This window comes from Heptranchias perlo, chromosome 8 (assembly GCF_035084215.1).
Source record: "Heptranchias perlo isolate sHepPer1 chromosome 8, sHepPer1.hap1, whole genome shotgun sequence".
Classification (NCBI taxonomy): Eukaryota; Metazoa; Chordata; class Chondrichthyes; order Hexanchiformes; family Hexanchidae; genus Heptranchias; species Heptranchias perlo.
In genome coordinates, this window is record NC_090332.1 from 75,526,604 (window position 1) to 75,540,610 (window position 14,007).

The window sequence follows — 14,007 nt, forward strand, 5'->3', positions numbered from 1 at the left end:
CCAAGTTATTGATGTTCAATATTGGTGTGTTCCCGAACTGTACAACGGTGCCCTGGTTGTGTTCAATGACCATCCATGGTCAAAATGTTCCTGTTTACATTGTGCCAGAACCACGCCTGGACTGCCGGCCTTATGCAGCCCTTCTCTTTTCCCCCCCCCACCCCCTCGCGAGGCATATACCAAACTTGTGAAACACACTAGGACGGGCTCTCCGGAAGATCTGTTTCTTGAGTCTTCCAGGCAGGGAGTCTTGGTGACTCCGTTGTTTTGTAACTCGCTAGGGCCCTCTCTATTTGCACTCAATACCCTCTCCAGGGCCTGCTCTCTATATAAACTCCAGGCCCTCTCTATATATACTCAGTACCCTCTCTACTGAGTTTATTTGGTTTTTCTAAAGAAACCAAAGCCTAGATTTCCACCTCATGTTCTTTCCATGTTGGTGACTACCCACTTAAATGGTGAAGGTTATGGATGAATAACAACTTGCATTTATATTGTACCTTTTAACATTTCACAAAGATATAATCAGGAAAAAAATTGAAGTCGAGCCAAAGGAGGAGATACCTGAGGGGGTGACCTAAAGCTTGGTCAAAGAGATGGGATTTAAGGAAGGCCTTAAAGGGGGAGAGGGAGATGAAGAGATGGAGGGGTTTTAGGGCCTTGGTAGCTGAAGGTATAGCCACCAATGTTGGGACAAAGGGAAGGGGGCTGCATAAGAGGTCAGAATCGGAGGAACGCAGAGTTCTCGGAGAGGGGGTGGGGCTGGAGGAGGTTAGAGATGGGGAGGGGCGAACATGTGGATTAGAATTTGAAATGGGGGACAGGAGCCAATGTAGGTCATTGAGGACAGGTGTGGTGGGTGAGTGGGAGTTGATACGGGATAGGAACAGACACCCAGGGACACACATACATAATTGCCTGAAAATATGAATGTAGGTAGATAAAGCCATAAGGTCAATAACTTTTTGGGTTTTTTAAATAGTAGCATAGAGAACAAGAGCTAAGAAATAATGAGATGTACTCAAAAGCATTGGTTAGGCCACAGTTAGAGCACTAGGTGCTGTTTTGGGCACCCTATTATAGAAAGGACATTAAAGCCATAGAGTGTGTACAGTGTAGATTCACTGGGATGATGCCAGGGATGGGAAACTATAGTTATGAGGAGAGATGTGAGATACTGGGACTATTTCCACTGGAGCAGAGAAGGCTGAGAGAAGATTTGAATTAAATAGTTTTTCCCTATTCGCTATCAAAACCCTTTGTAATTTGAGAAATTTATAAAGGGTTTTGATAGTGAATAGGGAAAAACTATTCCCTCTGGTTGGGGATTCAGCAATGAGGGATCATGAATTTAAAATTATCACCCGAGTGAGGAGAGAGGTTAGGAGAAATTTCTTTACACAAAGGGTTGTTGGACCACGGAATGCTTTGCTACAGGGAGTGGCCGAGGTGGAGACCATTGCATCTTTGAAGGGAAAAGTGGTAAATATTTGAAGTAGAGGAATGATACAGGGCTATGAAGAGAGTGGGACTAGTTTTGGATTGATCTAGCATAGATTCCGTTGGCTGAAGAGTCTTCTGTGCTATAATAGTCTATGGTTTTAAAGTGATACTGATTGGAAAATCTAGGCTCAGCAGCTTGTTGTATCGGAGAATCTGAGACCGATGAAAATTGTTCATTTATGTAGGGCGGTATTGCAGGGTTTTGGAATGCTCTAAGTCATATTTGGTGACCTATTTTAAAGGTTCCCATGGTGATGTGACTTTCCTTTCAATATGAAAACCTGCTTTCTGCATGCAGATACTGATCCACATGTCTTAATGCCCAAAGGTGAAAATTCAGTAATCGCTCTGTATAAATTTCCTTCATGTCAATTGCTTGTTCGGTTTACTCCAGATAGATTTTTTTGTTTGTTGGGTAAGGGTATCAAGGGATATGGAGCAAAGGTGGGTAAATGGAGTTGAGGTGCAGATCAGCCATGATCTAATAGAATAGTGGAGCAGGTTCGATGGGCTGAGTGGCCTACTCCTGTTCCTTTATATTCCTAGTTTCTCAGCCACTGAAGTTCTAGTTTCTAATATTCTGCTCTGCCAGGCACTGGTGTAAGCTTCTTCAGCCTAGCATGAGGACCAGGCACAGGTTTATATAAAGTTAATGGCAGACTGTTCAGACACAAGGTATGCTTCTAGCTGTATGGAAAAGGGGTTCACTGACTTGGTGGGTTTCCAAGCTCCTTACGGGCACAACCATTGAGGTTTCCGCCACACATGGAGGCCATTTGGCCCATTTCCCGTGTTGGCTTTTTGCCAGGGCAATTCAAAGCTAATCCCACTGCCCTTCTCTCTCCCCATAGCCCTGTATCTTCAAATATTTGTCCACTGTGTGGTAATAAAGTTTGCTGGCCTGGGTTTACTTCCTGATAGGGACATAGGAATTGCTGGACGAAGAAAGACCAAGGTCCATCTAGTTGGCGTTCTACCATCCTGATAGTCTCATGATACAACAACAATGGAGTTGTTGACTAATCATAGCAATCCATCTCTATCAATTAGTCTACAACAGACCCACACATGAGGCGAGGAAATCCCCCAGTAGTAGGAACCATAGGTCCAAAGTTGCCTGTTTCTCCCAAGCAATGCTAAATTTACCACGTCATGTCTCAAATTACTCATGTACTGTATCCCAAAATGTTATTTTCTGAAAGAAATCTATCTAATTTACATTTGAATGAATCAATAATAACTGCCTCTAATCCGTGTAAATTTAATGGGTCTTAGCCAGGGCAGCTATTGGGGGCTGAAGGGAAAATCAAGCTGGGCTCCGGTTCCTGATCACAGTTCACCCACTGTTGGAAAGTACGGGTGGGTGGGGACTGGTTGAGAACAGGGTCTGGTTCGGCTGCAATGCCCTCTCCTCCCCATCCCACAACCTGCTCACATTCACTGTCTAGGGCTGCACGTGAAGAAAGGATCCTTGAATGGGGTGGCAGAGGCTGGTGGGGCTTGTGGAACTGTACCCCATATCGGTCAGTGCCTCCTGAAGGGGAGAAAGAAAGAGCTGTCTTAGACAAAGGTCATAGCACCATTTCCATACAGCTAGAAGCATATGTGACTGAACAACCTGCCATTGACTCTATATAAACCTGTGTCTGTTCCTCATTCTAGGCTGAAGTAAGAAGCTTACATCAGTACCTAGCAGAACATAATATGGGAAACTGGAACTTCAGTGGCCGAGAGACAGAAGTAAATAGCATGTCCAGCAGAAAAGATTTATTTATTGCAATATTATCTTCACTGCAGATCACCCTGGTTTCCACTACAGCCCAGAGGGTGAGAGGAAGGCCGATGTGCACGTGAAAGAGGACAGAATCACACCTCGCAGAGTCCGCAGGAAGTCCGGTACAACACTGACCTCTTCTTCTGATAAATACTGAGTGTTGAGGACAGCAATCGAGGATATTGCACCCAACTGTAAAGGAATGATTCAGACTAGATATTCGAGGAGCAGATGAAGTGGATCCATGCCACTTTGTTTGCTTGTTCACAATGTGTGGCCACCTTGAGAAAGCAGTGATGGACTTTCTAGCGATTGGTTTTACAATTGAATGGCCAGTTCAGCGGGCATTGAGTCAACCATGTAGTGTCGGATTGGAGTGACGTGTAGGCCATACTGAGACGGAGTGGTAGGTTCTCTCCCCTGAAGGGCAGTCATGGACCAGTTGGGTTTTTACAGCAATCTGGCAACTTTCATGGTCAGCCCATAAATGACCAGATTTATTGAATTCAATTTGCTATGGTGGGATTTGAACTTGAGACCTCTGGGTTGCTAGCCCAGTGCCATAACCATTACACTACCATACCTGTAATGCATAGGTTATCCTTCCTGGCTTAGATGAGCAGAGATCTGGTACTTCCCCATACAGGCCACCCTTGCACACCCACTGTGGGCTGATTATAGAGCAACAATGTCTGAGGCCTGCGAGGAGGGTTCCAGCTCATTCTTCAGGCCAGGGAAAGGGGGTGAAATTATTAAAGTGCATAAGGGACAATAACTTGACTGTCCAATCACTGGCTGAATCGTTGCAGACAGGAAGAGTTTACTTGGTTTTCTAACATCTTCGAGCACAGTTGCTGGGATGGAGCTCGCATCTTTGAGTAGGAACGTTGGGGAGTATCTGTCACAAGTCCAATTGGCACTTGCCATTCTGACTCATTTTCCAGTCTGTTAAACATCTGTCTGAGCATGTGGGAGAGGTGACAATGTCACCTGTAGTGAAGTCACGAGTAGGGGAATGGCCAAGGAGAGCCGATCTATCCTAGATCGACCAGTTCATCCTGAGATGAGGAACAGGGGCCAACTGCAAGTTAGATCTCTACAAACCATAAACTGGTTAAATTCTCTTCTGTGAAACATTTCATTATTTACAAACCTGGGATGGATTAAAATTGGTCCCTCAGATTGAAATAGTAAGAATTCTCCAACACTCTATAAACCAAAGTAAGGGCACGCTGTTAATAATCTGAGGTTTCACACATCATTTGTAAACCATTCTAGGTTCTCTTTTGGGATTTGAGGATTCAAATGTAAACCTTAATTAAATGTCCAACATTACACTTCACTCCTAAATCATGCCGGGTTATTCTGAACTGAACAGAAATAAGTTGCGGAATGCTGAACGATGGCTAGTGTTTGCTACAGATCAGTCTGTAAACTGCACCTCCGACCATGCAGCATGCTCTCAGTACTGCAGTGGGAGTGTCAGCCTGGATTGCGAAGTCCCGAGTGAGACTCAGAGGTGAGAGTGAACAACAGAGCTTAAAACATGTGGGAGCCCAATGTTCCTGGGCCCTCATTGCCGTGAAGCCGGACAGCTGAAATGCACTCACAATATGTTGTGCCTGCCCAGCCCTCAGTGCAGACAGTCAAAAGCAATTGATCACACTGCAGTGACCCCATGGCTGAATATACTGCAATATTGTCCCAAACCAGTGACCTCCAGCACCTAGAAGGATAAGGACAGCAGGTGCATTGGAACACCATCACCTCCAAGTTCCCCTCCAAATCATATGCCATCTTGACTTGGACATATATCACTGTTCGTTCATCATCGCTGGGTCAAAATCCTGGAACTCCCTACCTAACAGCATTGTGGGAGCACCTTCACTGCATGGTCTGCAGCAGTTCAAGAAGGCAGCTCACCATCACCACCTTCTCGAGGGCAACTAGGGATGGGCAAAAAATGCTGGCCTTGCCAGTGACTCCCACATCCCCTGAATGAATCCCTCCCAATAGAAACATACAACCGTAGCAAACATTTCCAGGTCAGAGAGAACTCCTTGTACTTGACAGCAGATACATATTTGCACCCATACTGTTCTACCTTGTACAAAAGTCCCACTATTGATTCTAATTTTCTGTATTTTGCAGAGCCATCAGCAAGATTGAAGTCTGCCAAACAAATGGGTCAGTAACAAAACTCCTTCACTTCAAGTACTGAAGAGAATTTAGCCTAATAGTTTTAAAAAATTACTTTTCTTGTTATGAGAAAGTAATCTAACGCCTTCAGCCAAGCAGGTTTGCTGCTATAGATGCAGTTCACACATTTTTATGCTGAGTTGAGTTTTCCAACTAATGCCATGATTATTTTATGTTTTCTTCCCTCCCCCACCCCCTCCCCATTCAGAAACAAGACAAGACAAGGTAGGCATCATCTTGGTGTTTGTGTGGGGCCTTTCTACAGTTCGTTGGAAAGATCTGGGTGTTTTTGCACAGAAATGATTTCACATGGTACAAGAAAATTGGATTTGAACTTCCTGTTAAAATTGCAGATCAGAGAGCGCTGAAACTAAAAATAGTGGAGAATAAAAAGAAAGAAAGGACTTGCATTTATATAGCGCCTTTCACTACCGTCGGACATCCCAAAGTGCTTCTAATAATACATGTTGCCCATTTGGGCCAGTTGCAGAGTTGACAACATCAGAAGGAGTGACTGGAACCAAATCTATTTAAATATGTGGAGCTGTATTTAGTTTCAAAACTAGTGGCTATCCCATGATGTTTCAGTGAGTCAGAGGAGACCATGTCACATGCAATGGATTAGAATATAGTTGATTTCCAAAAGCATTGCTCAGATAAACAGAATTCTATCACTCTCCTGTAAATGTCTCTCAGCTTCTTTCCTTCTCGCTCCCTCCTCTCTTCTGACTGGTGTATGTCATCATTCTTTTTCTCATTGTTTCTATCTCACTGTGTGCCTCTCATTTACTTGTCTCTCTATTGCGGTCAACATGTCCCTTTATCGATGCATTCAATATCTCGCCAAGGCCTAGGGAATGCAAATGGGGCAGGGAAAGCCTGTCTGAGAGATGGTGCAACATGAGTGAGAGAAAGGAAGAAAGACTTGCATTTATATAGCGCCTTTCACGACCTCAGGATGCTCTAAAGTGCTTTACAGCCAATGAAGTACTTTTGAAGTGTAGTCACTGTTGTAATGTAGGAAACGCAGCACCCAATTTGTGCACAGCAAGATCCCACAAACAGCAATGTGATAATGACTAGGTAATCTGTTGTAGTGATGTTTGAGGGATAAATATTGGCCAGGGCACTGGGGAGAAATCCCCTCCTGTTCTTGGAAATAGTGCCATGGGATCTTTTACGTCCACCTGAGGGCAGATGGGGGTCTTGGTTTAACGTCTCATCCGAAAAGTGGCAGCTCCGTCGGTGCAGCACTCCCTCAGTACTGCACAGGGAGTGTCAGCCTGGATTATAAGCCCAAGCCTCTGAAGTGGGGCTCAAGCCCACGACCTTCTGACTTGGTTGAGAGTGCTACCCACTGGGCCACGGCTGACTCAGCACAAGCGGGAAGGTGGGGCCGAGGGTCAGAGCAGGAAGGTCTCGAAGAGCTTTTTTCTGAACAAAAAAGCCACAAAATGTAATTTGTTAAGTAGACAGGGGCTGCGATGAATCGGTCAGGTCATTGCTTGGTCAGGATTCGGCAGATTTGAACTGCTGATCAGTTTCAGAAGCACTAGCCTGGAATTTCCTCGAAGCCACTCCCTCTCTGCTGCCGTAAGTTCATTAGAAATGCAGCAGCAAGTTAGTAGGTAAATGGGATTGCTGCCGCACTTCTGGGGTCGTTAATGCGGTGGAGCGGGAACAGTCGGGAGGAACGTCCTGGTCCTGCGTTTTACCTCCAACAGCGCCTAGTATATGGGGGTGCCGGTTTTAATGTGTATATTATTAAACTAAATCAAACAATGGCCAGTGTTAGTGAGTGACAGGTGGCTAGCCGTTATAAATTTTAACCAATGGGTTATTGTGTCAGACATGGCTCAGTGGTAACACTCTCCCCTCTGAGTCAGAAGATTATGGGTTCAAGTCCTACTCCAGAGACTTGAGCACATAATCGAAGCTGACACTTCAGTGCAGTACCGAGGGATGATGCACTGTAGGAGGTGCAGATGAAACGTTAAACTGAGGTCCCATCTGCTCCCTCAGGTGGATGTAAAAGATCCCACAGCACTCTTTTTGGAAGAAGAGCAGGGGATTTCTCCCTCGTGTCCTGGCCAACATTTATCCCTCAACCGCTATCACTAAAACAGATGATCTGGTCATTTATCACGTTGCTGTTTTGTGCACAAATTGGCTGCCGCGTTTCCCTACATTACAACATTGACTACACTTCATTGGCTATGAAGCACTTTAGGATGTCCGGAGGTCATGAAAGGCAATGTATAAATGGGAGGTCTTTCTTTAAATGGGAAAGTTTAAAATAGGCGTGCAATATCAACAGAAACTAGCAGTTTGAACGCGTGCATGTACAGGAGGCAGTGCCAAGTGTTTCAGCAGTAATTCCATCACTGATCAGAGAGCTCTTGAATCGTTTCTCTGCAGAAAGATGAAAGGCCCATCAGTATCGGGACACTTTCTTGATTTGGAGGACCGGGGGGTTGGGGTCAAAATTAGAAAGCGATTGCCCTAGAGAAGATTTTTCCCAGCTTTATTTAATAGATAAGATAATGCAGATGTACGGTAATTGGTAAAAGAACCAGAGGGGAGACGAGGAGAATTTCTTTTTAAACATAGCGAGTTGTTATGATCTGGAATGTATTGCCTGAAAGGGTGGTGGAAGCAGATTCAATAATAAGTTTCAAAAGGAAATTTGATAAATACTTGAAGGGGGAAAAATTTGTAGGGCTATGGGGAAAAGAGCAGGGGAATGGGACTAATTGGATAGCTCTTTCAAAGAGCTGGCATGGGCATGAAGGGCCGAATGGCCTTCCTCTATGCTGTATGATTCTAACCTTGTGAATATGAGGACAGTAACAATTATAGGGGTGATCAGGTTGATACTGTATAAATAGTACATTTAGTTAAAAAGGAAAATGTTAACATCAGAAATGTATTAATTTGTCAAAGGATAATGCTTGACAACACTACACAAATTACCATAAACAAACAAGATTCTATGTACGGAGCTAAAGTGTATTTACTTTGGTGTCCCCTTTGTAAATATTAATTCAACTTCTTCACCATTAGTTTTTCTTCAATCCTATTTCTGCATTTTGTACAGTAACATACTGTTTTAGATTCTATCTTGCTTCAGTATTTTAATATTCTACTTCAACATATTTGCAAGCCCAGCAGGAATGTAAAGGAGTTGGAGGTGTAAAAAGCTGTAGGGATGAGTAGCTTAGATCTCCAAGGTCAAATTGGACAAGTCTCTTGAAGAGAATCGCAGGTGCTGGGACAGCAGGAGGCTGACCGGATGGGCCTGTGGTCTCTTCCAGCTTGGAGATTTTCTGTGTTTCTATTTGTTGAAATTAATAGCCAGCATTAGATAAAACACAGATATCGGAATGGGAGGGTAAAGATGACCATGTTTGCCTATTAATAGGAGTCCTCATGATCAGGTGAGCTCTGACTCACTGGGGTAAATTTTAACCCCATGAACAGGTGGGTTGGGGTGGTGCAGAAGATTTTTAAAAATCATTTAAAAAAAATAAAAAAAAAATTTGTCCAACTGACAGCTAGCCTCTCAATCTGGCTGGCCTGTGGGCAGGAAACTTGCAGGAAAAAAATTTGAGGTCCTTATGTCAAAATTTAAATTAAATTTAACCCACTGTGTTGGAGGAATTAATGGTACTACCTGTTTATAACCTGCGCGCGTCTCCCTGCGTATATGAAGTATGATACATTGAAACTTTCTGAGCGGTGTGTGATGGATATTCCCCTCCTCCTGACAGCGTGCCAGTGTTGAAGGATCCCTCCTTTCTCCATCTGTGGAAGCACTATCCAGTGAAGCTGCTTCCAGCTCCAAGTGTGAAAGCAATGCACTCCGCCGTAGTGACACAGTCAACCAATCGCAAGAGTCCTTGGAGCCAGCCTATCCAAGTGACCAAGAGGAAAGTCTCATTCTACCAGCCTTGGAGCAGACTGATGCTGATGATGAAGAGGAAGTTGAAGTTGAACAGGTTGAAGATTGTTCTAATGTCACTGATATCCAGATGCATATCTGTTAATATCTGTATTATCCTGATCCTGTCCTGAAATCTGTTCTCTTGGTGCTGTTACTAGCTTGTGGCCCTGTGATAGTCTAAGTAATTTCTAGCTCCAAGCTGAAGATCATAGAGCCACATCCAGTGATGGGACCACAGAACAGTGGCTGGTTCAAGCTCCACTCCAGAAACTTGAGTACATATTCGAGGCTGACACTCCAGTGCAGTACTGAGGGATTAGACGTTGAACCAAGACCCCATCTTCCCTCACAGGCGGACATAAAAGATTCCAATTCGAAGAAGGGCAGTGAATGCTCCCGGTGTCCTGGTCTATAGTCTTCCCTCAACCAACGCCAGTAAAAACCAATCATGATGTTATGGGGGTCTTGTGTTCAAACAGGCTGCCACGTTTGCCTTACTTTAAAAGTTGGTTGTGAAGCGCTGTTGACTATCTGGAGGACGTAACAAGTTAGCTATAAATGCCAGCATTTTATTGCTTACTGATTTGAAGTCTTATACAACAACAACTTATAGTAAACCATCCCAAGGCACTTCACAAGATCGTTATCAAACAAAATTGGACACAGAGATACACAAGGAAATGTTCGGACAGGTGACCAAAAGCTTGGTCAAAGAGACAGGTTTTAAGCAGTCTTAAAGGAGGAGAGAGGGGCAAAGAGGCAGAGTGTTTTAGGGAGGGAATTCCAGAGCTTAAGGCCTTGACGGCACGGCCGCCAATGGTGGAACGATTAAAATCGGGGATGCTCAAGAGGCCAGCATTGGTAGTGCACAGAGACCTCGGAGGGTTTTAGGGCTGGAGGAGGTTCGAGATGGGGGGGTGGTGGGGGGCGAGACCACGGAGGGATTTGAAAACAAGAATGAGAATTTTAAAATCGAGTCGTTGCTCTATCTCATTTAACCTCTAGTTTGAGGCATTCAAAGGCACATAAAATGTTGAGTTTGGTATATTTGTCTCCATCATTAATAGAATAAAATCCTTTCTGTAATGTACCTGTTGCTCAAAGACATTGGGGTAAATTTTAACTTCCAGCCTGGAAGGAGCTAGGAGGAAGATTTCAGGGTGTGAAACCCGGAAGGTAAGTGGGCGGTTCACCTTGATGATGAGGCCCATCAATTGCGCTTCCGGGTTTCGCGCCTGGCAGCCAGCCTGAGTGACGAGCTGGCTGGCTGTTGGCCAGGAAGGCCTGCTGCAGCAGGCCGCAGCCGGAGATCAGAGAGGGATCATAGGCCGGGGAGAAGATCCGGGGTGGGGCGGTGGGGAGCTAAGATGATGTCCGGGCTGTGGGGGGAATGGTGGGCGCACTGAGAAGGTCGGGTGAAGTCAGAGATAGGTAGGGTCCACCATCGGAGGGCATCATCGGGGTTGGGGGGTGATGCCAGCCGAACACGGGGGTCCTGTCAGCCTGGTGAGCTTGTTGGGCCTGGAGGAAGCACTCCTGCTCCTCCGGGCCTACAAGCAGTGCAATAAAGGCACTCCTGTCATCGATCCAGCCCTTCCTGCCTGCTTTCTCCTGACATAAATGGGAAGTGATGGGGAAACCCAAACTGGTACGGTTACACTAATTTTATCCCAATACACAAAATATTAATTACCTCAAGTATCTCAGTGAGGTACGTTGTCCTTTTTAAATATCGGCCCGCTGGCTTTAAGTAGGGGCGGGACTTCCTGGTGTCTGCTCTCTATATGCAGACAAATCTGCCTGGGTTAAACCCAGAAGCAGGTATGATGGAGCCGGGATGTGGACTTGCTCTGAAAACGGTGTATTTTTACTCCCCAACCCACCCGTTCTTGGGGGTTAAAATTGACCCCATTCCTTCTGCTGCTTCCAGAGACTGTTGGGTGCAACTCTGCTACAAGGTGCACCACAGTACAGTGCATGGGTGCCCCCTAGTGCCTGATAACCCCACTATGGTGAAAGTGCCATACGATCCCGGGATCATCCCTTGTACCATCTTATCAGGATTGCAACAAAACCTAGCTTTTTACTAACTAGAGGTGTCCTGGATCATCTTACAAACTTAGAGATGTGCAGGCGAGGAGGAGGAGAAAATGTGGTAGAACTTAGGTTAGATGGACCACACTGGTCTTTTCTTGTTCCGTTTCTGTATGTTGAAAAGAAAGGACTGTATTTCTATAGCACCTTTCACAATCTCAGTGCTTCAGAAGCAATGAAATACTTTTGAAGTGTAGTCACTGTTGTAATGTAGGGTAACATGACAGCCAATTTGTGCACAGCAAGATCCCACAAACAGCAAGGTTGATAATGACCAGATAGTCTGTTTTAGTGATGGTTGAGGGATAAAATTGGCGCAGGACACATGTGCCCAGTGAGTAGGTAATCTGCTTTGGATGGTGTTGGCTGAGGGAGGAATGTTGGCTCGGATAGCAGGGAGAAGTCCCTGCTCCTCTTCAAATAGTGCCGTGGGATCTTTTAATATCCACTTGATCCATCTGAACAGTCAGACGGTTTAAGGTGTTAACCGAAGTATGGCATCTCTAACAGTACAGCGCTCCCTCAGTACTGCACTGGAGTAACAACCTACATTTAATGTCCACCTTCATGTGGGGCAATAACTCGCAAGGTGAAAGTACAACCAGCTGAGCCACGCTGACACTTCGGCTCATTTTACGTGGTTCCGCCTGCCGCTTCAGATCCTCGCTAGATTCAAGCGGGGATCGGAGACACCCTATACCTCCGACCCACGCTCACCTTTACCAAGGCTCTGTGGTGACGGAGCCTTGTGAAATCCGTCCCTGTGTTGCCTTTACCCTAACACAGCTCCACAGAGGCTGTCAGTATCTTGCCAAGTGGCCCAGTTTTGATAGCGCAAAGCTGGTAGGCTATTTGACCTGGGAAGGCATCATGGCCGAGCACGGTCTTGTCCTCACCTGATGCCCACATAGATGCACTTTCTGATGGAGGAAGCCTGCCTGAGTATTTCTGTTCTACCCTCCCTAGCCTAAGTTATCAGGGTTGTGACTTTATTTCAGCACCTTGCCCGAAAACGCTCCTACCCATATTCATGGTCACCAACTCGACCTTGTCTCATGTGGCCTCTCGACTCCCATCATCTCAATCACAGATAAGGCCATCTCTGATCACTTTCTTGTATCCCTCACCACCCTTATGCCCCATCCCACTTTCTGCATTCGCCCCAGAATAAAAACTCTTCCCCCAAGACACTTACAACTTTCAAACTTACAACTCTAGCCTTTGACCCTTTATTCGCCATGACATTTCTGCAGCCACCGATCTGTTCGATCACACCCTTACCACCACCTTTGATGCCTTTGTCCTCAGGAAAACCCTTTACTCTCGTCCACCCCAGTTGCTTCCCCTGGTATGACCCCCATTTCCACTCCAGTCTAAGGGAAGCAGACTTGAACGTTTATGGCGGTCAACTGGTTTCGCTATTCATTGCCAGATCTGGCTGGACCATGTTAAGCACTATCGGGCCCTGCTCTCCTCTGCTAAAACTGCTCCCTATTCCAAAATCATCCAGGAATGCAAAGTTAATCCCTGGCTTTTCTCCTTTACCAACCGTCTCCTTAAACCCCTCCCCCTTGCCCCCTCCATCCTCAGATCCAACAACAAATGAGAGGCGCTCATGGACTACTTCACCATTAAGGTTGAGACCATCCATTCAGCTGCCTCGTGCTTTTCCCATTCCTTTGCCCTGGTCCTGATCCCACATCCTTCCTTCTCTAGTTTCTCTTCTATCTCCCCTCATGCCCTTTCTGAATTCATCTTATTTGTGAGACCTACCTCCTGCCTCCTTGGCCCCATTCCAAACCCAACTTCCTTTTCTGGTCCCCATGTTAGCTGATACTGTAAATGGTTCCCTCTCCTCACTTACTGTCACCCTCCCCTTCAAATCTGCCATCACCATCCTACTCTTATAAAAAAAAAAGCCCACCCATGCCCCCCCTGTCCTTGCAAACTACTGTCCCATCTCCAACCTCCCTTTCCTCTCAAGTCCTTGAACATGTTGTCGCCTCCCAATTCTGTGACCTTTTTTCCTGCAACTCCATGTTTGAAGCCCTCTGATCAGATTTCCGCACTTGCCACAGCACTGACATGGCCCTAATCATCAGTCACAAATGGCATCCTATGTGACTGTGACCATGGTAAACTATCCCTCCTCATCCTTCTCGACCTATCTGAACCTTTGACATGGTTGACCACACCATTTTCCTCCAACGCCTCCCCTCCGTTGTCCAGCTCAATGAGATTGCCCTGGCTTACTTTCACTCTGTTCCATTCCATATCCACTCCATCACAAACAACACCTACTTCCACCTCTAACATCTCCCATCTCTGCCCCAGCCTCAGCCTATCTGCTATTGAAACCCTTCATCCATGTTTTTGTTACCTCCCAGACTCGACTATTCCAATGCTCTCCTGACCGGCTTCCCACCTTGCATCCTAGGTAAACCTGAGCTCATCTAAAACTCAGCCTGTCTCCTAACTCGCACTAAGTCCCATT

General features: G+C 45.7%; 1 protein-coding gene across 4 annotated transcripts in view; it reads left to right on the top strand.

Annotated features, from left to right (window-relative positions):
- LOC137324719 (pleckstrin homology domain-containing family G member 1) overlaps window positions 1-14,007 on the top strand; it is a 185,836-nt gene that overhangs the window by 161,863 nt on the left and 9,966 nt on the right. For all 4 annotated transcript variants that reach the window (XM_067989351.1, XM_067989350.1, XM_067989353.1 and 1 more), the window contains 4 exons: window positions 3,301-3,399; window positions 5,429-5,464; window positions 5,685-5,701; window positions 9,247-9,474. In XM_067989351.1, the coding sequence (XP_067845452.1) occupies window positions 3,301-3,399; window positions 5,429-5,464; window positions 5,685-5,701; window positions 9,247-9,474 (380 nt within the window). The remainder of the gene's footprint in view (window positions 1-3,300; window positions 3,400-5,428; window positions 5,465-5,684; window positions 5,702-9,246; window positions 9,475-14,007) is intronic.